Source organism: Oncorhynchus mykiss, chromosome 4 (assembly GCF_057628025.1).
Source record: "Oncorhynchus mykiss isolate SJ-2025 chromosome 4, ASM5762802v1, whole genome shotgun sequence".
In the NCBI taxonomy this organism is placed as follows: domain Eukaryota; kingdom Metazoa; phylum Chordata; class Actinopteri; order Salmoniformes; family Salmonidae; genus Oncorhynchus; species Oncorhynchus mykiss.
In genome coordinates, this window is record NC_143025.1 from 29494513 (window position 1) to 29514612 (window position 20100).

Sequence of the window (20100 nt, forward strand, 5' to 3'; positions counted from 1 at the left end):
ATAGCCTTTTTCAATAATAAACATCACAGGCCAGCATTCAGATGGAAAAATAGACTCAGAAATTCAGTAACCCTGCACACCGACACAACTCTGAGTGAAGCGGTGTGACTGACAAATATGACTAATGTAGGTGTGTATGCCACACACACACACACGCAATACTACAGTGTAGCACAGAGGCGGTGATCCTAGACAAGTATTTTGTGACTCTGTGAGTAGTGTGTGAGTCTGCACCTGTCCAGTCCAGCCCAAGTGAGTGTGTGTGTATACCTGTCCAGCTGTGTATGTATACCTGTCCAGGTGTGTGTGTGCGTGTTCCTGGTATAGTTGCAGCAGCAGCGTACCTGTGTGACTGGCTCCTGGTCCTGCTGCTGTGTGTTTAGTACTGTGGCTGCGTTGTCTGCCCCCAGCAGCCTGCGAGCCATCTTCTCCTCGTAGGTTAACCTCTGGAAGCACCGATTAATGGGTCAGCCGGGGTTAGTGTGTCAGTCGCAACAGCAACACACACTCGTCACAGATATTAATAAGATACAGTCTTCCTGAGATACACTTGTGAAATGGATGACACGGGGGGGGGGGGGGGAAATGTATTGTCCTCTCCAAGTCAAAAGGCTCTTTTGGACTCACTATAGTACCGGGCCTGTTCTAACATCAGCAGAAACGCTGGTCTGTGAACATATCTGTGACTTAGTTATGCATGTATTAATGGTTGGGAATGAAATTTGATTGATATTTGACATGATGGACCGCTAGTTAATAATATGTATTAAATAATGTTACAGCAATACCTTAATTCCCGACTTACTTACAAACACACAGTCATCTACAGTGTTGTGAAGGCACTCTGTAACACACACCTGTTGTCCATTGCTCATGCGCTCCTCCTTAAATCGTAGCTTCCTCTCCAGGTCCTGAATGACAGCATCCTTGGTTCCCTGGATGTCAGAGTCAGAGGCCAGGCGTGGGGTTCCTCTGGACTGCTTCCGGGGGAAAGCACTGCTGACAGAACACAACAACAGACGTAGGGTTTAGAACATGGGACATCAGACCGTTAGTCAACAGTGGCTGCTGTTTCTTTCTACAGTAGATCACATAGCCATGATATGCAATATGCTGTGTGTGTGTGTGTGTGTGTGTGTGTGTGTGTGTGTCAGACTGACTAGGAGTTATTTGAACCCTTGATTGAGACAGAATAAGCCACTTCTTTCTGTTTCTCATTCCCTTATCTGAACATGTCCAACTGCAGCCTTCCAGACAGAGTCCTCTTATCTCTCTCCCCTGCTGCAGGAATGCCCCGGTGAGGGGGAAAACAGACAGAGGAGAGGGCTTGATGAAAAAGAGGGCGAGGGAAGGAAGGAGATGTGGAATTGCCTTAAAGGGGAAGGGGGAGAGCGTGTTTGACAGTGGATGTTTTCTCCAGAAGGCCAGGCATCATCAAGCAGAACCAGAGCCAGGATTATCTACACAACACCAGATCTCTATCAATTAAATAAACATGACCGAGCTCACTCTGGGTGCAGCCGACTCATAGTCAGGCCTGGCCTGAGAAGGTAGGGTTTCTTGACTTGAGAAACACTATTGTGTTTTGGAAAATGCCCAGTAGTGTGTGTTGAAATCTCAGCTTTGCATAAACCCTTCAAATAGATGTTGATTTGACTTTGACACACCCTTCATTCTAAAGTCATTGTGTATATTTTTCAGATGACAGGGCAAATATTCTTAACTCACACACACACATTTACACACCCCAGGACACTGAGAGACACGGTGCTCTCTGAGTGTCTGTACGAGCCCCTGGCTGGTCTCTGGGTTGTAAATATGCTGAATAAGAATTTAAACAGGCCATCTTCCATCTAGCAGCAGAACTCCAGCCTCCAGCTGCTGCCAGGTGGCAGGCTGTCCTGATGAGAATGGAGGGAGAGGGAGAGCCAGCCTGGCTCCATAGAGACAGACCTGCCGCAGGCTGTCACCTACTGACTGATATGCTATACAACCATTTGACTGGGGAATGAACTGGCCTGAAAGTATAGGGTACTGCCCCATGGAGAGCCAGTGTAGCTGTGTCTAGAGCCAGTGTAGCTGTGTCTAGAGCCAGTGTAGCTGAGTCTAGAGCCAGTGTAGCTGTGTCTAGAGCCAGTGTAGCTGTGTCTAGAGCCAGTGTAGCTGAGTAACATTGAGGATACTCACATAGTCCCATTCCCTTTAGGCAGGCCAAGGGCGTTGACGGACGGGCTCGTGGGCGTGGCTGGCAGGACGGAGGCCAGGAAGCCAGCAGGTGATTGGGGCATGGAAGTGAAGGGGGAAGAGCTGCTGGAGTGGCCGGGGGAGAAGGGGGGAGTCGAGGAGATGGGTGGAGGAGGGGGTGGGGGAAAGTCTTGGCTGGGGCCTGATGGAGAAGACATGCTGCTGCTGAGGAAGGGAGGGGGTGGAGGAGGGAAGGAGGGAGAGGATGGGGACTGAGACCCGATGCTGCTGCCCTTAGTGAAGGGAGGCAGGGTGACCCTGGTGAAGGGTTTGTGTGAGGTGGGTGGGGAGAGGGGTGAGGGCAGGCTGGATCCAGAGGAGCCAGAGGACTGGGTGACGTAGCCCCCCACAGGGACTGTCCCCCCGGGGCTCTGGGCAGCAATGAACTGCTTGGGCCGGGCGTAGTTGAATGTGCTAGTCTGCATGGCGCTGCTCTCCAGCTCCTGGAAGGAGGGAGGAGGGGGAAGAGGAGGAGAGGGCGGAGAGGACACTTCCTGGGGCTGCTGCAGCAGAAGTGGGACTTCCTGCTCTTGCTCCTGCTGCTGGATCCAATTGGCTGCTTCTTGCTGTTCCAATAGAATCTGATCGTGCAGCTGCTTCAACTGTTCTATGTTCCTAAAAGGAAAGTTGATACATAGGCATCATCAGTAACATAGGCATCATCAGTAACATAGGCATCATCAGTAACATAGGCATCATCAGTAACATAGGCATCATCAGTAACATAGGCATCATCAGTAACATAGGCATCATCAGTAACATAGGCATCATCAGTAACATAGGCATCATCAGTAACATAGGCATCATCAGTAACATAGGCATCATCAGTAACATAGGCATCATCAGTAACATAGGCATCATCAGTAACATAGGCATCATCAGTAACATGACTGCTGGACAGTGGGGTCACTTTGAATGATCATGCCAAACAGTAATTTTTTTATATTTTTTTAAACACTATTGCAGAACAAAACTGGACAATGTTTTTAAAAGTTTGTGAGCTAAATGAAAGCAGGAACACACACCAGTAGATCAGAAGCATTCCGTACAGGCCTTCTTTTTTTCCCGGACCAATGGAATCCCTACAGTAAAGGCCTAGACTCCATACTGTGTCCACGTATTTTGTGTCAGGGTCAGTAGAGCCTAACAGTAGTGGTTTTCCATCCCCATGTCACCAATCAGAACATAGCACACATACCCCTGTAACACTCAACATCCTCTCAACACCACTAGAACGCTGGAGGGGATGAGATAACGCTGCTAAGGTTACAGGCACGTTGTAAAAATGTTAGAAAAGCATGCGGCTGTAATCCATTTTGACCTTGACTGACACAATACCCCATTACCCGTCTCTCACTCTCTAGTTACACAACCACGGTTGACAAATTAAAGAGGTTGTGATTGTAAAAGCAGCAAACACAGAGAATGAGCCTCCCAGTCGTGCCGAGACATTGCTCTAATGTTACGGATGCGTTGTGAGGATGTTACTGTCAGTGGTTGAAAACCACACACAGAGCTATCGGGATGACTTCAGCACTGGGCCATCCAAGGGCCTCACTCAGGAATTACACTGAGCTTTTTACACCAGCCTGGAATTGATAGCCTGTCAGGCCTGAGTTGAGAGGGTTCAGTGTACCATGAGGTGTGGTTAATTCAGCTAGCCAACCTTGCCACGGTGTGTGTGTGTGTGTGTGTGTGTGTGTGTGTGTGTGTGTGTGTGTGTGTGTGTGTGTGTGTGTGTGTGTGTGTGTGTAAAGTGCTGATTAGTGATGTTCTGGGGAGGAAACCTCTGCATAGTGAGTTACCAGTCATTACATAAAGACTTAAAAGGCCAGCCTGTCGACAGCCACGTCAAAAAGTACAATTTTAAATTAAATTAAACATATTAATTTTGTTTGGCATATTTTAACATCTCAACCAATGCCTTTTAGCATAGGAGTCCTGTATTTTTTCAAATATGGTTCAAAACCCGGACGTGAATATTAGCAAAAAAATGACCACATTTTCAGTACTAATTCTGTATAAAATTGAAAATTACAAGACTGTAAAATGTTTTTTCTGATATCTATTTCTTGGTGTGACAGTTAAAGGGTTAAACTGCAGTGCGATGAAACAAAATAAACACAAACACACATCTCTGTCATGTCTTGTTTTCAGGGGTGAATCCTAATTATGCAGCATTGTATTCTGTCATAGAGGTATGGCCGGCTGAGGATTTCACACACAGAGCCCTCCTACACTGTCAAATCACGACTGGCCTGGTCGGGGATCAGTTGGCTGGGGAAACGAAGGCTCTCAAGGAGGTTCCTGATCCTAGAGGGGGTGGATGACATGACTGGAATGGAATAAAGAAAGAGGGGCTAGTAAACTAGACTCATTCTATGTCCACTGCTTGCTTTGAATGTGTTAATTTATAATGGGGAAATATTTTATTTGGGTCTGGGGGCTTGTAACGGGAATGTACAGTGGGAACTTCAGAACACATATGACGTGGTTGAGTTATCTTCTTAGGGTAGCAGAAGGGGTCTTGGGGAAATCTATAAAACCCCCATGTTAGAAACCTTAATGTCATGGCCCAGTCTGTCATGGCCCAGTCTGTGACTGGTAGTGAGTCCATCAGAAAACCTGGATAGAAGAGTCTAGATACAGCTACATGCCTTGTCATCAGGACTTCACTAGGACAAAATTCTCAGAATCTGTTTCAGATGCTGAATAACCAGGACATTTTTCATTTCTGTCTGAGGTTCCAGGGGATAAGTCCCCCATTCCCCAGCCTCTGCTCTCTCTCAAAAAATATGAAGAGCACAACAAAGGTAATGAACATTTTACAGTAAAATGACAGAACTGACAGTGAAAATACCATGAGACAGATATCCCACATGATTTGAGATCAGTCACATGCTCCCCTCATTAGTAGCATAGCAACAGTAGTACTCCAGGCCCAAATAAACACTCATTATTCGAATCACTCCAACCTGTCATAACCTGTGTGATGGTGTAGACTATTGTACATGAAAAAATAGCACGTGAAATAGCTAACTGAAATAATGCCGTGTCTACTTTCCCTATGTGTTTCTCTTAATATCCCAGCAATGTCGGACATCCAAGCCTCCACCAAAAGAGCACTTTTACAGGAATTGTTTGGCAGCTCCTGAGAGCGGCAGCCCTGGCCTCCACTCCTCCGTGGCGCTTTCTGTCCTTTTTTGGCTGGGTTCTCTCAGCGCAAGGCAGAAGCTCTCGCCTCGCCCGCTCGCTCGCTCGCTCGCTCGCTCAAGCAGAGTGGAAACGCGCTTTATTTCCTCAGCGCCTTGTCTTTCTCTCTCCTTCACTGCCAGCCTTCGTGTGTGAGTTGCGCATGAAATGATTTCGATGACAAACCGTTTGTCCGCGTGCCTGCATTTTTGTAATAACCCACCTGATGGTTTCCAGCCTGCCTGGTATATTTTAGAGAATGTTAGGAGCCCAGTTTGAGTATACTAAATATATCTGAAAAGTTGCCCTGGTGTTTTTACTCCTGCCTCTGGAATTTTTCTGAGTATGTTTGGGAGGCAGAGTGGATGTTGGCCAGCTGTGACCGACTGACATCATCTTCTTGCCTTAAAAGGTGTTCCTTCTTTATATAGAACAGCTACTTCCAAACAAACATCGCAGCTCATTATTCCCCAAAACAACTGATGTGCACCCCTCTCTCCCTCTCCCTCTCTCTCTCCCAGCATGGTCAATCAATTCCACATTTAGTACAGTCTAATTCCCCTTGCTTATTTTACAAAAGGGCACTCACATGATTAAGATTCATTTGTCCTTCTTTCCGCATAATGACTAACTTTCCAATTGTATTCTACGTTATGAAATCTGACAATTTCATTCGAATTTTTCCACTCAATTGAATTACCATTTTGTCAGATAGTATCATCTTAAATATTCCTAAACTCTAAAACAGCCCATAAACTTCAGATCTTTTTATGGTTGTCAGTGAGAGGGTCAGACTGTGTAATATTGTAGCTGCATCAGTGGTTTTATTGTGCCTGGTCTGTCTGACAAAAGGAGTGGGCCACCTTGGCTGACACCATGGCCCTGACCAGACCAGCCTCCAGCCAGCTCTACCCAGCCAACATCCACTTACGAAATGACTTCCGAAATCTATTTCATCTCTCTCAATCAAGCTTTTTTTCTACTGATTCAGAACAGGGATTGTCTATTAGGCTTGAATGAGCCAACAGACAAATCATTGGGATAATAAAGTATCTCTTGACTTGATTTAGTCACCAACTCTGGGAACAAAGAGAGGAGCCTTCCGCCCAATCAACCACTCTTAAAAGGAGATTTAAAAGAGGTGGATGTTCATTCTAGCATATAGCATTCACTTATAGCCATACAGCCTTTTAATTTACAGTACTTTCCCATCTCCACATAAATCCTCCCATTGTTTAGTCTGAAAAGGGGCATTTTCTTATAGCTGTTCAGAACAGCCTGTTCTATAGATGCCAGTCTGACTCTCTTGGGGACAAGAACCAAAACATACATTATTTAGAACTTCTAAAAGGTTTGTGAACAGAGTTGGTGCTTGGTAAAACAAAATAAAAACGTTTTATCTCTCATGTGAGTAGCTAAAGAAATGACAGAAACTGCTGAAAAGGCTGGAGTTAATTCCTTTTTTTCTTCCATTCCTCTGAGAGTCTGTTCCTATCTGTCTTGCGGTGCAGTGGGGCCTTGCAGGGAGGGAGAGAGGGAGCCGTCCTGCTCTCCATCTCCATGACAACGGCCCAGTGTTGTGCTTTACCGAGTTGAGGCAACTGGCCCACACAACTCTCAGTTCCAGTGTGAAAAAACTGCAGAACTCTGCCCTGTCATTTCAGACTGTAACAGTACATTACCGTTAAATCTCTCTCTTCCTTTCTCCTCTCTCTTTCCCTCCATTTAGAGGTCCAAATAGGCCAGGCTGTTAAATGTTCTCTCTCTCATCTTGAAAAATACTTTGAGTTGGCCTGGTTCCTGGTGTAAATGATTTAACATGGAACACAATGAAAGAGAACTTTAGAAGAAACGTTTGATTGACAAACCATTCTTCACATTACCCTCATAGTAAAATGTCAATTATAAAGGATTCTGGTGGTGCTTTAACTTTCCAGTTTCTACATGGGAACATTAGCAGCATCGCTGAGCTTAACGGGGTCAGGCACAGCTTGTCTGAGTGAAAGTTAATTGAATCGGTCTTTTAGAACACCATGTAGCAAGCTGAAACAGACCATGCTGTAGCAGTCAGAAAGAACAAGCTGAAACAGACCATGTTGTGGCAGTCAGAAAGAACAAGCTGAAACAGACCATGTTGTGGCAGTCAGAAAGAGCAAGCTGAAACAGACCATGTTGTAGCAGTCAGAAAGAGCAAGCTGAAACAGACCATGTTGTGGCAGTCAGAAAGAGCAAGCTGAAACAGACCATGTTGTGGCAGTCAGAAAGAGCAAGCTGAAACAGACCATGTTGTGGCAGTCAGAAAGAACAAGCTGAAACAGACCATGTTGTGGCAGTCAGAAAGAGCAAGCTGAAACAGACCATGTTGTAGCAGTCAGAAAGAGCCAGCTGAAACAGACCATGTTGTAGCAGTCAGAAAGAGCACGCTGAAACAGACCATGTTTTAGCAGTCAGAAAGAGCAAGCTGAAACAGACCATGTTGTAGCAGTCAGAAAGAACAAGCTGAAACAGACCATGTTGTAGCAGTCAGAAAGAGCACGCTGAAACAAACCATGTTTTAGCAGTCAGAAAGAACAAGCTGAAACAGACCATGTTGTAGCAGTCAGAAAGAACAAGCTGAAACAGACCATGTTGTAGCAGTCAGAAAGAACAAGCTGAAACAGACCATGTTGTAGGAGTCAGAAAGAACAAGCTGAAACAGACCATGTTGTAGCAGTCAGAAAGAACAAGCTGAAACAGACCATGTTTTAGCAGTCAGAAAGAACAAGCTGAAACAGACCATGTTGTGGCAGTCAGAAAGAGCACGCTGAAACAGACCATGTTGTAGCAGTCAGAAAGAGCAAGCTGAAACAGACCATGTTGTAGCAGTCAGAAAGAACAAGCTGAAACAGACCATGTTGTAGCAGTCAGAAAGAGCCAGCTGAAACAGACCATGTTGTGGCAGTCAGAAAGAACAAGCTGAAACAGACCATGTTGTAGCAGTCAGAAAGAACAAGCTGAAACAGACCATGTTGTAGCAGTCAGAAAGAACAAGCTGAAACAGACCATGTTGTAGCAGTCAGAAAGCGCAAGCTGAAACAGACCATGTTGTAGCAGTCAGAAAGAACAAGCTGAAACAGACCATGTTGTAGCAGTCAGAAAGAACAAGCTGAAACAGACCATGTTGTAGCAGTCAGAAAGAACAAGCTGAAACAGACCATGTTGTAGCAGTCAGAAAGAGCAAGCTGAAACAGACCATGTTGTAGCAGTCAAAAAGAGCAAGCTGAAACAGACCATGTTTTAGCAGTCAGAAAGAGCAAGCTGAAACAGACCATGTTGTAGCAGTCAGAAAGAACAAGCTGAAACAGATCATGTTGTAGCAGTCAGAAAGCGCAAGCTGAAACAGACCATGTTGTGGCAGTCAGAAAGAGCAAGCTGAAACAGACCATGTTGTAGCAGTCAGAAAGAGCAAGCTGAAACAGACCATGTTGTAGCAGTCAGAAAGAGCAAGCTGAAACAGACCATGTTGTAGCAGTCAGAAAGAACAAGCTGAAACAGACCATGTTGTAGCAGTCAGAAAGAACAAGCTGAAACAGACCATGTTGTAGCAGTCAGAAAGAACAAGCTGAAACAGACCATGTTGTAGCAGACAGAAAGAGCAAGCTGAAACAGACCATGTTGTAGCAGTCAGAAAGAGCCAGCTGAAACAGACCATGTTGTGGCAGTCAGAAAGAACAAGCTGAAACAGACCATGTTGTGGCAGTCAGAAAGAACAAGCTGAAACTGGCCATGTTGTAGCAGTCAGAAAGAACAAGCTGAAACAGACCATGTTGTAGCAGTCAGAAAGAACAAGCTGAAACAGACCATGTTGTGGCAGTCAGAAAGAACAAGCTGAAACATACCATGTTGTAGCAGTCAGAAAGAGCAAGCTGAAACAGACCATGTTTTAGCAGTCAGAAAGAGCAAGCTGAAACAGACCATGTTGTAGCAGTCAGAAAGAACAAGCTGAAACAGACCATGTTGTAGCAGTCAGAAAGAGCACGCTGAAACAAACCATGTTTTAGCAGTCAGAAAGAACAAGCTGAAACAGACCATGTTGTAGCAGTCAGAAAGAACAAGCTGAAACAGACCATGTTGTAGCAGTCAGAAAGAACAAGCTGAAACAGACCATGTTGTAGGAGTCAGAAAGAACAAGCTGAAACAGACCATGTTGTAGCAGTCAGAAAGAACAAGCTGAAACAGACCATGTTTTAGCAGTCAGAAAGAACAAGCTGAAACAGACCATGTTGTGGCAGTCAGAAAGAGCACGCTGAAACAGACCATGTTGTAGCAGTCAGAAAGAGCAAGCTGAAACAGACCATGTTGTAGCAGTCAGAAAGAACAAGCTGAAACAGACCATGTTGTAGCAGTCAGAAAGAGCCAGCTGAAACAGACCATGTTGTGGCAGTCAGAAAGAACAAGCTGAAACAGACCATGTTGTAGCAGTCAGAAAGAACAAGCTGAAACATACCATGTTGTAGCTGTCAGAAAGAACAAGCTGAAACAGACCATGTTGTAGCAGTCAGAAAGCGCAAGCTGAAACAGACCATGTTGTAGCAGTCAGAAAGAACAAGCTGAAACAGACCATGTTGTAGCAGTCAGAAAGAACAAGCTGAAACAGACCATGTTGTAGCAGTCAGAAAGAGCAAGCTGAAACAGACCATGTTGTAGCAGTCAAAAAGAGCAAGCTGAAACAGACCATGTTGTAGCAGTCAAAAAGAGCAAGCTGAAACAGACCATGTTTTAGCAGTCAGAAAGAGCAAGCTGAAACAGACCATGTTGTAGCAGTCAGAAAGAACAAGCTGAAACAGATCATGTTGTAGCAGTCAGAAAGCGCAAGCTGAAACAGACCATGTTGTGGCAGTCAGAAAGAGCAAGCTGAAACAGACCATGTTGTAGCAGTCAGAAAGAGCAAGCTGAAACAGACCATGTTGTAGCAGTCAGAAAGAGCAAGCTGAAACAGACCATGTTGTAGCAGTCAGAAAGAACAAGCTGAAACAGACCATGTTGTAGCAGTCAGAAAGAACAAGCTGAAACAGACCATGTTGTAGCAGTCAGAAAGAACAAGCTGAAACAGACCATGTTGTAGCAGTCAGAAAGAGCAAGCTGAAACAGACCATGTTGTAGCAGTCAGAAAGAGCCAGCTGAAACAGACCATGTTGTGGCAGTCAGAAAGAACAAGCTGAAACAGACCATGTTGTGGCAGTCAGAAAGAACAAGCTGAAACTGGCCATGTTGTAGCAGTCAGAAAGAACAAGCTGAAACAGACCATGTTGTGGCAGTCAGAAAGAACAAGCTGAAACATACCATGTTGTAGCAGTCAGAAAGCGCAAGCTGAAACAGACCATGTTGTGGCAGTCAGAAAGAGCAAGCTGAAACAGACCATGTTGTAGCAGTCAGAAAGAGCAAGCTGAAACAGACCATGTTGTAGCAGTCAGAAAGAGCAAGCTGAAACAGACCATGTTGTAGCAGTCAGAAAGAACAAGCTGAAACAGACCATGTTGTAGCAGTCAGAAAGAACAAGCTGAAACAGACCATGTTGTAGCAGTCAGAAAGAACAAGCTGAAACAGACCATGTTGTAGCAGTCAGAAAGAGCAAGCTGAAACAGACCATGTTGTAGCAGTCAGAAAGAGCCAGCTGAAACAGACCATGTTGTGGCAGTCAGAAAGAACAAGCTGAAACAGACCATGTTGTGGCAGTCAGAAAGAACAAGCTGAAACTGGCCATGTTGTAGCAGTCAGAAAGAACAAGCTGAAACAGACCATGTTGTAGCAGTCAGAAAGAACAAGCTGAAACAGACCATGTTGTGGCAGTCAGAAAGAACAAGCTGAAACATACCATGTTGTAGCAGTCAGAAAGAACAAGCTGAAACAGACCATGTTGTAGCAGTCAGAAAGAACAAGCTGAAACAGACCATGTTGTGGCAGTCAGAAAGAACAAGCTGAAACAGACCATGTTGTAGCAGTCAGAAAGAGCAAGCTGAAACAGACCATGTTGTAGCAGTCAGAAAGAACAAGCTGAAACAGACCATGTTGTGGCAGTCAGAAAGAGCAAACTGAAACAGACCATGTTGTAGGAGTCAGAAAGAGCCAGCTGAAACAGAAACAACCCATGCCAACAGTCAGCTACAGAGGGTTTCCAATCTGCGATCGCCACCGGCTGCCTCTCCTCCGTAGACTCCAATCATACTGTCTTTAATCAATGCTCTCTCTAATCAACATGTCTATAATGGTCATCTTTACACACAGTCGCTTGTTTGTGCTTCCTGGACAATGATGGCCTCGGGTCCATACAGACAGGCGGTTCTACAATTAGACTGACTAACATTACCACAAGCAAGCTGTGAGCCATCGCTGGGTTTTACGACCTAACTTGTTCGGGTGCGAGGAAGGGGAGCTTGTCTTTGATTGGCCACTGGTTTGTTGACTAGGAGAAGGAGAGGAGAGATGGGAGAGGGTTTATGGGATTCCGCCAGCAGCACTCACTAACCACAGGAAGTGACCATGGGAGGACAGGAAGTAGTTGAGTGTAAACAGCCAATAAGGAGGGGGGTTCCTTCTATAAACAACAACAAGAGTCTAAGCTTCCTTCTGCATGATGTGTACATACAAGCCAGCAATGTGTAAGTGAAAAGCTGTTGATCCACTCAAATGTCTGAACAACAGGTTTACATTTTCCCACAATGGAAGTAAAGAAAGTTTGACTTATATTAGTGTTTGTCTGTGAGTACAGCAGTGAAGGCTCCTAAGAGGAGGAAGGGGAGAACCATCATCCTCAGTGAATCTCATAAAAATGAAAATAGTAAAACATTGAAAAAGTTATCCTTTTTAGATAAAACTATACTAAATATATTCAGGGTAGCATCATGTGGTAGCCGGAGGACAGTTAGCTTCCATCCTCCTCTTGGTACATTGACTATGTCCTGTGGAGATCAAAATAGGTCAGATCAACTTTGCAATAAATAACTTCAATCAGACCCTCTCTCACCCACAGGGGAGGGGGGGGGGACTGGTCAATGATAGAACATTCAGACATCCCTCTCCAAATTCAGCCAGAGAATGTGCCTTCGTTTTAAAAAGGCTTTTCCCGCAGAAACTCTAACACGTTCAAAAGCAACTACTGGAACAATATTTCTAACATAGAATGTTGGGAATGGTCAGAGGCGATCTGGAGACCACTGGTGACGTTTCGGGTGTTATTTTGTGATGTAATTAAAAATGTTATAAAGGAAATACAGTAACTTGGAAAGTATACTAACTATATGTGTGAAGTGTCCATCCGATGCGTTGTGCATGAAATCTGAAACATTATGAAAGTGTTTTTGTTAAGAGAGGGACATGATTTTAGGAACCATAAGAGATAATAGTTTTGCATAACTTTGCACAGTGACAAGTCACGCCATTGAGTGAGGTCAGCCTGACTGAACTAACTGTATAAAATTATGGGTTAAGAATGAACATATCAGACCAGAGAGACGTTGAGCTGCAGCTCACTTTTTATTTTTTCTCCCCAATTTCGTGGTATCCAATTGGTAGTTACAGTCTTGTCTCATCGCTGCAACTCCCTTACGGACTCAATAGAGGCAAAGGTTGAGAGCCGTGCGTCCTCCCGAAACACAACCCAACCAAGCCGCACTGCTTCCTGACACAATGCCCACTTAACCCGGAAGCCAGCCGCACCAATGTGTCGGGGGAAACACCATACACCTGGAGACTGTGTCAGCGTGCACTTCGCCCTGCCCACCACAGGAGTCGCTAGTGCACGATGGGACAAGGACATCCCTGCCGGCCAAACCCTCCCCTAACCCGGACGACGCTGGGCCCATTGTGCGCTGCCCCATGGGTCTCCCGGTCACGGCCGCCTGCAACAGAGCCTGGACTCGAACCCAGAATCTCTAGTGGCACAGCTAGCACTGCGATGCTTTGAATCTCAACACGAGGTAGAGACGATAAAGTCAACTCCCGGACAATCACTGGTACGGCTGATTAGCTGTCCTAAGTAAAGTATCTAGAAAAATTAATTTAAGTGGGACCATTCCATTACTCTGTTCAAATCATCATTTTATGCTACTCTCATCACCCCACTGGGAACCATCGACACAGCTGGCTAGACTATCTTCAAAGAAGCATCTTCCAGAGCAAATGGAATTAGAATAAAATCTGTAGTTCTGTTCCTGGACTACACAATAAATCACCGGATGCCGGACGGCTGCCGGATACCGAACGACTGCAGAAAAGAACAACAGTAAAAGACGGGTGGGGACGTCTTTTCAGAGCCTTACAAACGTGTCGCGAAAAGGCTCAAACAACCCCCTTTCCAAGAAGGCCCAGTTAGGAGAGATACATGGCAAACCAAGGCATTTCCACGTAAATAGCTTCATGATTTCTTACTCCAAGCAGGCGGCGGTTTGTGCACAAAGCATAAGTGAGAGTAGTTTCTAAATGTACCACCGTTAAGTGCTTCTGTCCCTCTCTCTCTTTCTCGCCCTCTCCATGTCTTTTGTAACAAGCAGCCATATCGTTGTCAGTCCGCTAGGGACCTGTTTCTAATGTATTAAGTGTGTATGTTTATTCTGTGTTATCAAGGGGTGGCAGGTAGCCTAGTGGATAGAGCATTGGACCATTAATGGATGTCGATTATGGCAGCCCTCCACACCTTTCTGATTCAGAGGGTTTGGGTTAAATGCAGAAGATGCATTCAGTTGTACAACTGACTAGGTACCCCCATTTAGCTAGCTAAACCAATTTGTGTAGTACTGAACCATAAGCAAGGCTCGGGTTTTTGCAGATGCAAGGAGGTTACGACTATTCAGAATGATATGATTAATAAGTTGACTGTTTATGGATGTAATATGTAAAGACCTTTAGAGTTTAATTTGGGAGATGATAACTTTAAACAACCGCTCTTGTGGTGCCCCAAATCCTAATGAATTGTTACATGATTCATTTAATTTAATCGAGTAACAATTATACATAGTTAGTTGATTAGATAAATAACAGTCATCCGATTAATGAAAGTAAAGTCACGACAACTTCAATACATAACCTCTTGGTTCCATAGACTTATACAGTAACTATGACAACTTCCAACCTATCAGAGCTCTTGCAGCATGAACTGACATGTTGCCCACCCAATCAAATGATCAGAGAATTAATCTAGTACTGAAGCATAAGCTACAGCTAGCTAGCACTGCAGTGCATAAAATGTGGTGAGTAGTTGACTTAAAGGGAAAGACAATAGTTGAACAGTTTTCAACAAATTCATTTCTTAAAAAATGAAGAAGCATGAGAGATATATATAGAGAGAGATTTTGTCTTTTTTTTTTTTAGTTACTCAAACACCCGGCTCCAACAGAAGGATGCTATGTTAGCTAGCTGGCTATGACTATCCAACACAACACTGGAACTCGTCAAATTCAAGGTAATCTTTTGGTTTTATTAATTTATTTCCACCGGGGCCCCGCCGGTGTAACTGCTTAACTGGGTTTACTAACACATTCGTTCTATTACCTATGTTGACTAGGACGTTACTTTAGCTAATATGGTGACAACGATGTAGGCTGTGTGTAGCGGTTATGGTTTGGCTTGGAAATATTTTTTTGTCTGGTCACATACAGCTGAGGTGTTGTTCATTGAAGCCCACAAACGAAGGGAAATGGTGAGAGGAGACTGCATAGAGGCTACAATGAAGACAACATGGCTGCTATGAAAGTGAACTGTGTTTATGTGTGATTAGGGGTCTATTCATTCCGCCGATTCTGATCGAAAACATTTCTTAAACAGAAGCAAACAAAACATGGATAAGAGTTCCTGAATAGAAACTCTTGTTTGCAACTGTTGGACTAATGATCACACCCTAGATAAGCTAGATGCAGGCAAGAGTTTGTGAGGCCGTATTGGATGTGTCACTGTCTGTCCACGTGTCACTGTCTGTCATCTCAAATGTTTCTCTCAACCTGTGTGCACCTACGTTGTAAACTTTCATTCATAGACTAGGTTGTAGCAACCTCATGATGGGTATAGGGAATATTTGAGTATCATGTAGTAGTCTAAACCTATCCATGTTACATTGAACTGGTGAATGGAATATGAATGACAGTCATCCAACATGCTGTAATAGAAACAAGGCCATGCTCATGAAAAAAATAAATGGTCCTCCCTCATGATAAACGTCACTGACCACCACTTGAGTACAGTATCTGTCCGTGTCATTGTTTAACCATACGTCACTGTGCCAGCTTCTAAAAAGCATGTCCTTGTCAAACAGGAATTATTTATACCCAAACAAGCTAGCGGAGCTCCAGCATCACACCTCCAAAACAAACACAGCCCCTATGTGTGTGTCCTACCGTGGAAATACACCTCAAGGTGGTAACAACATGCTGGCCCCAAACCATGCCCGAGCCAAAAATTTATCAGAACAGATCCAGGAACGCATGATGAAATCAATGGGAGTATGGGAAAATACCAGACTCCCACTGCAATCACATAGACAAATACACCTCTCCCTGTCACCTCCCCCAAGCATGACCAGACATACAGTACAGTATGATCAGTGGTGCATGTTGTCTCTCTGTGCCTGACAGCACCTGTTTCACACTTCCCTCACCTGCGTTATACAGTATTACCGTGCCCCCATTACATCACTGTTACAGTGCGTCAACCTGCAACTTGACCAATCTCTGACAGAAAGTGTCTGGTCTGTCACTCTGTCTGACATGCCGACTGATACAACGAACGTCAGACTGTGACTAATTGACTTAGTATCTGACTGACTGGCTACGACATGATTGATTGACTGTAAGGAAATTGTGAATTCATTTGACATGTCGCTCAGAGACACACACCTATCAGGCTGAGTGTAGATCAGAATAATGTCATGTTTGTGTGAGATCAGACTGCAAGAGGAGGAGTAGAGGGGAGGCATGCAATACTTACACATGTTTAAACACATGCACAAACAGGTACAATACCCAAGGCTTTTACAAGTGACAGGAAGTGTAGATATGGGCCAAAATCCCCATGATCCAGTTGTTAATGATGATCTCTATCGCTGCAGAATAATGTCGACCCTGTGGTATCTGTATGTACCCTAGCAAAGTAACGGGTCATTCATTATACACACAGTTATACATCGATTTTGTTCACCAAGGATTTCGAATAACAACAATGAGCTCTTTTTTTAGGCAAGTTGACATCCATTTGAAGTTCTATGGTAAGTTTACGGCAAGGGGCTGCATTAACAGCTTACATGATTCCAGTATACAAACAACCCCAGCAAGATAGCCGAATGTTTATGTTTGACATCATCACATCAGATCGCCGGATGAGATAAACCAGTGAGCGTGATAAACTTCCATCAACAGATTCATGTGAAGCCCTCAAACTGAGGGTTATAGTAAAAAAACAGGTTCATTGAGTTAGCCAGCTAACTTGTCTAAATGTTCTGAAATAACTTGGTATTTTTTTTAGAAAGATAAGCTTCAAATGAGCATGGTCTCTTTAACTCAACAACACATATCTGAGTTTAGTTTAGTTTTTACTCATTGAACTTGCTTTGTAGTATAGCCCTCAGGTGTGTGCACACAAACCACACCAAACTAAACACACGCAGAGACAGTACACACATGTAGGCCTACACATGCGCACAAGCTCTACCTGAAATTAGCACTTTGGATCACGTTTTTAAGGAAACACCTCAAACATCTCCGACCCGTCCATCTGAGGGCAAGCGAGCTGATATAATACAGGTAAATTGCCAAACCTGGTGTTAGGGCTGGAAAATGCCAGTGCGGGAGTTTTTACATGACGAAATTGCAAACTAACGTGCTTTTGACACTAGAGCCGCTTTAACGCCAGCCGAAAATAGAGACCTTCATCAGATCCGTTTCCACATGAAGGAGCATGTAGGTCAAACCTCCAGTCAGGTTTAGAACCAGAGTTAACCCATTTACCTGACCCACATCACAGGCTGACTTAACACCATGCAGTCCCACTCTGAGAACCTCATTCACCCCACACACACCCTAAACTCTCAACACACACAAAACTCATATACAACCTAACCTCTCAACACACACAAAACTCATATACAACCTAACTTCTCAACACACACAAAACTCATATACAACCTAACCTCTCAACACACACAAAACTCATATACAACCTAACCTCTCAACACACACAAACTCATATACACCCTAACTCCTCAACACACACAAAACTCATATACAACCTAACCTCTCAACACACACAAAACTCATATACAACCTAACTTCTCAACACATACAAAACTCATATACACCCTAACCTCTCAACACACACAAAACTCATATACAACCTAACTTCTCAACACACACAAAACTCATATACAACCTAACCTCTCAACACACACAAAACTCATATACACCCTAACCTCTCAACACACACACAACTCATATACAACCTAACTTCTCAACACACACAAAACTCATATACAACCTAACTTCTCAACACACACATGACTCATACAACTCTCCCTAATCCCTCCCCCCCTGGTTTGGCTGAGTGCTCCTCCTCAGTAGAGAGCTGCCCAACTTTCCATGGACATTTCATAACCCCCTTGATTCAGCTCCTAGCTCAGATCCTTTGAGGTGCTTTATTGGCAGAAGTAGTCCCTGACATTTTTCATATAGACAACAAAGGAAAACAGAAAAGCCCTTTTTTTTAAATCAACTTCCATTCCTTGTCTATTTCCTTGTCCCACTTCAATTTCTCTCTGTCTTTGTTCTCCTAGACTTCCAAATGTATTTTCAACCTCACCATCTTCCTCTCTTTCACCTCCCTCCGTCTGTACCCTACCACCTCCCTCTCTTTATGGTTCTAATTGCACACACTCCATATAAAACACAACCAGACTATTCCCCCCCCCCTCCCCCCTTTAAACGCTGCACAGAGCGTGTGGCTCATTCCAACTAGACTAACAGTTCAGGGCTGCTCCAGCTACAATCACCCCCTTCTTTATGTCACTCCCTCTCTCTGTCTGTCCATCTCTCTCTCTCTCTCTCTCTCTCTATCATCTGTGGAGCCATTTCACATATATAATAGAATAACAGGTGAGGAGTACAGAGAATGAACAGTGAGCTCTCTATCTCTCTCCCTCCCCTATCTCTCTCCCTCCCCTGTCTCTCTCCCTCCCCTGTCTCTCTCCCTATCTCTTTCCCTCCCCTGTCTCTCTCTCTCTTTCCCTCCCCTGTCTCTCTCTATCTCCCTCCCCTGCCTCTCTCTCTCCCCCTCCCCTGTCTCTCTCTCTCTCCCCCTCCCCTGTCTCTCTCTATCTCTCTCCCTCCCCGCTCTCTCCCCCTCCCCTGTCTCTCTATCTCTCTCCCTCCCCGCTCTCTCCCCCTCCCCTGTCTCTCTCTCTCTCCCCCTCCCCTGTCTCTCTCTCTCCCCCTCCCCTGTCTCTCGCTCTCTCCCCCCCCCTGTCTCTCTCTCTCTCCCCCTCCCCTGTCTCTCTCTCTCCCCCTCCCCTGTCTCTCTCTATCTCTCTCCCTCCCCGCTCTCTCCCCCTCCCCTGTCTCTCTCTATCTCTCTCCCTCCCCGCTCTCTCCCCCGTCTCTCTCTCTCTCTCCCCTGTCTCTCTCTCTTTCTCCCTCCCCTGTCTCTCTCTCTTTCTCCCTCCCCTGTCTCTCTCTCTCTCCCTCCCCTGTCTCTCTCTCTATCTCTCTCCCTCTCTCCCTCCCCGCTCTCTCCCCCTCCCCTGTCTCTCTCTATCTCTCTCCCTCCCCGCTCTCTCCCCCTCCCGTCTCTCTCTCTCTCCCTCCCCTGTCTCTCTCTATCTCTCTCCCTTCCCGCTCTCTCCCCCTCCCCTGTCTCTCTCTCCCTCCCCTGTCTCTCTCTCTCTCTCTCCCTCCCCTCTCTCCCTCTCCTCTCTCTCTCTATCTCTCGCCCTCCCCTGTCTCTCTCTATCTCTCTCCCTCCCCTGTCTCTCTCTATTTCTCCCTCCCCTGTCTCTCTCTATCTATCTCTCTCCCTTCCCGCTCTCTCCCCCTCCCCTGTCTCTCTCTCCTTCCCCTGTCTCTCTCTCCCTCCCCTGTCTCTCTCTATCTCTCGCTCTCCCCGCTCTCTCCCCCTCCCCTGTCTCTCTCTCTCTCCCCTCTCTCCCTCTCCTCTCTCTCTCTCCCTCCCCTCTCTCTCTCCCTCCCCTGTCTCTCTCGCCCTCCCCTGTCTCTCTCTATCTCTCTCCCTCCCCGCTCTCTCCCCCTCCCGTCTCTATCTCTCTCCCAAGTCTCTCTCTCCCTCCCCTGTCTCTCTCTGTCTCTCTCTCTCCCTCCCCTGTCTCTCTCTATCTCTCTCCCTCCCCGCTCTCTCTCCCTCCCCTGTCTCTCTCTATCTCCCTCCCTCCCTGTCTCTCTCTCTTTCTCCCTCCCCTGTCTCTCTCTCTCTCCCGTCTCTCTCTATCTCTCTCCCTCCCCGCTCTCTCCCCCTCCCCTGTCTCTCTCTCTCTCCCTCTCCCTCCCCTGTCTCTCTCTCTCTCTCTCTCCCTCTCCTGTCTCTCTCTATCTCTCTCCCTCCCCGCTCTCTCCCCCTCCCCTGTCTCTCTCTCTCTCTCCCTCCCCTGTCTCTCTCTATCTCTCTCCCTCCCCGCTCTCTCCCCCTCCCCTGTCTCGC

General features: G+C 45.6%; 1 protein-coding gene across 25 annotated transcripts in view; it reads right to left on the reverse strand.

Annotated features, from left to right (window-relative positions):
- Nucleotides 1–20100, reverse strand: part of LOC110521652 (palladin) — a 122580-nt gene that overhangs the window by 9723 nt on the left and 92757 nt on the right. For 13 of the 25 annotated variants that reach the window (XR_016495197.1, XM_090231751.1, XM_036969025.2 and 10 more), the window contains 3 exons: nt 2188–2859; nt 858–999; nt 345–446 (listed from right to left, as the gene is read on the reverse strand). Coding sequence is in view for 24 of the 25 variants with exons in the window: in XM_090231751.1 (XP_090087877.1) it covers nt 345–446; nt 858–999; nt 2188–2859 (916 nt within the window). In the remaining variant the exon portion in view is untranslated. The remainder of the gene's footprint in view (nt 1–344; nt 447–857; nt 1000–2187; nt 2860–20100) is intronic. The other 12 variants (XM_090231752.1, XM_090231747.1, XM_090231753.1 and 9 more) reach the window with 1 other exon arrangement.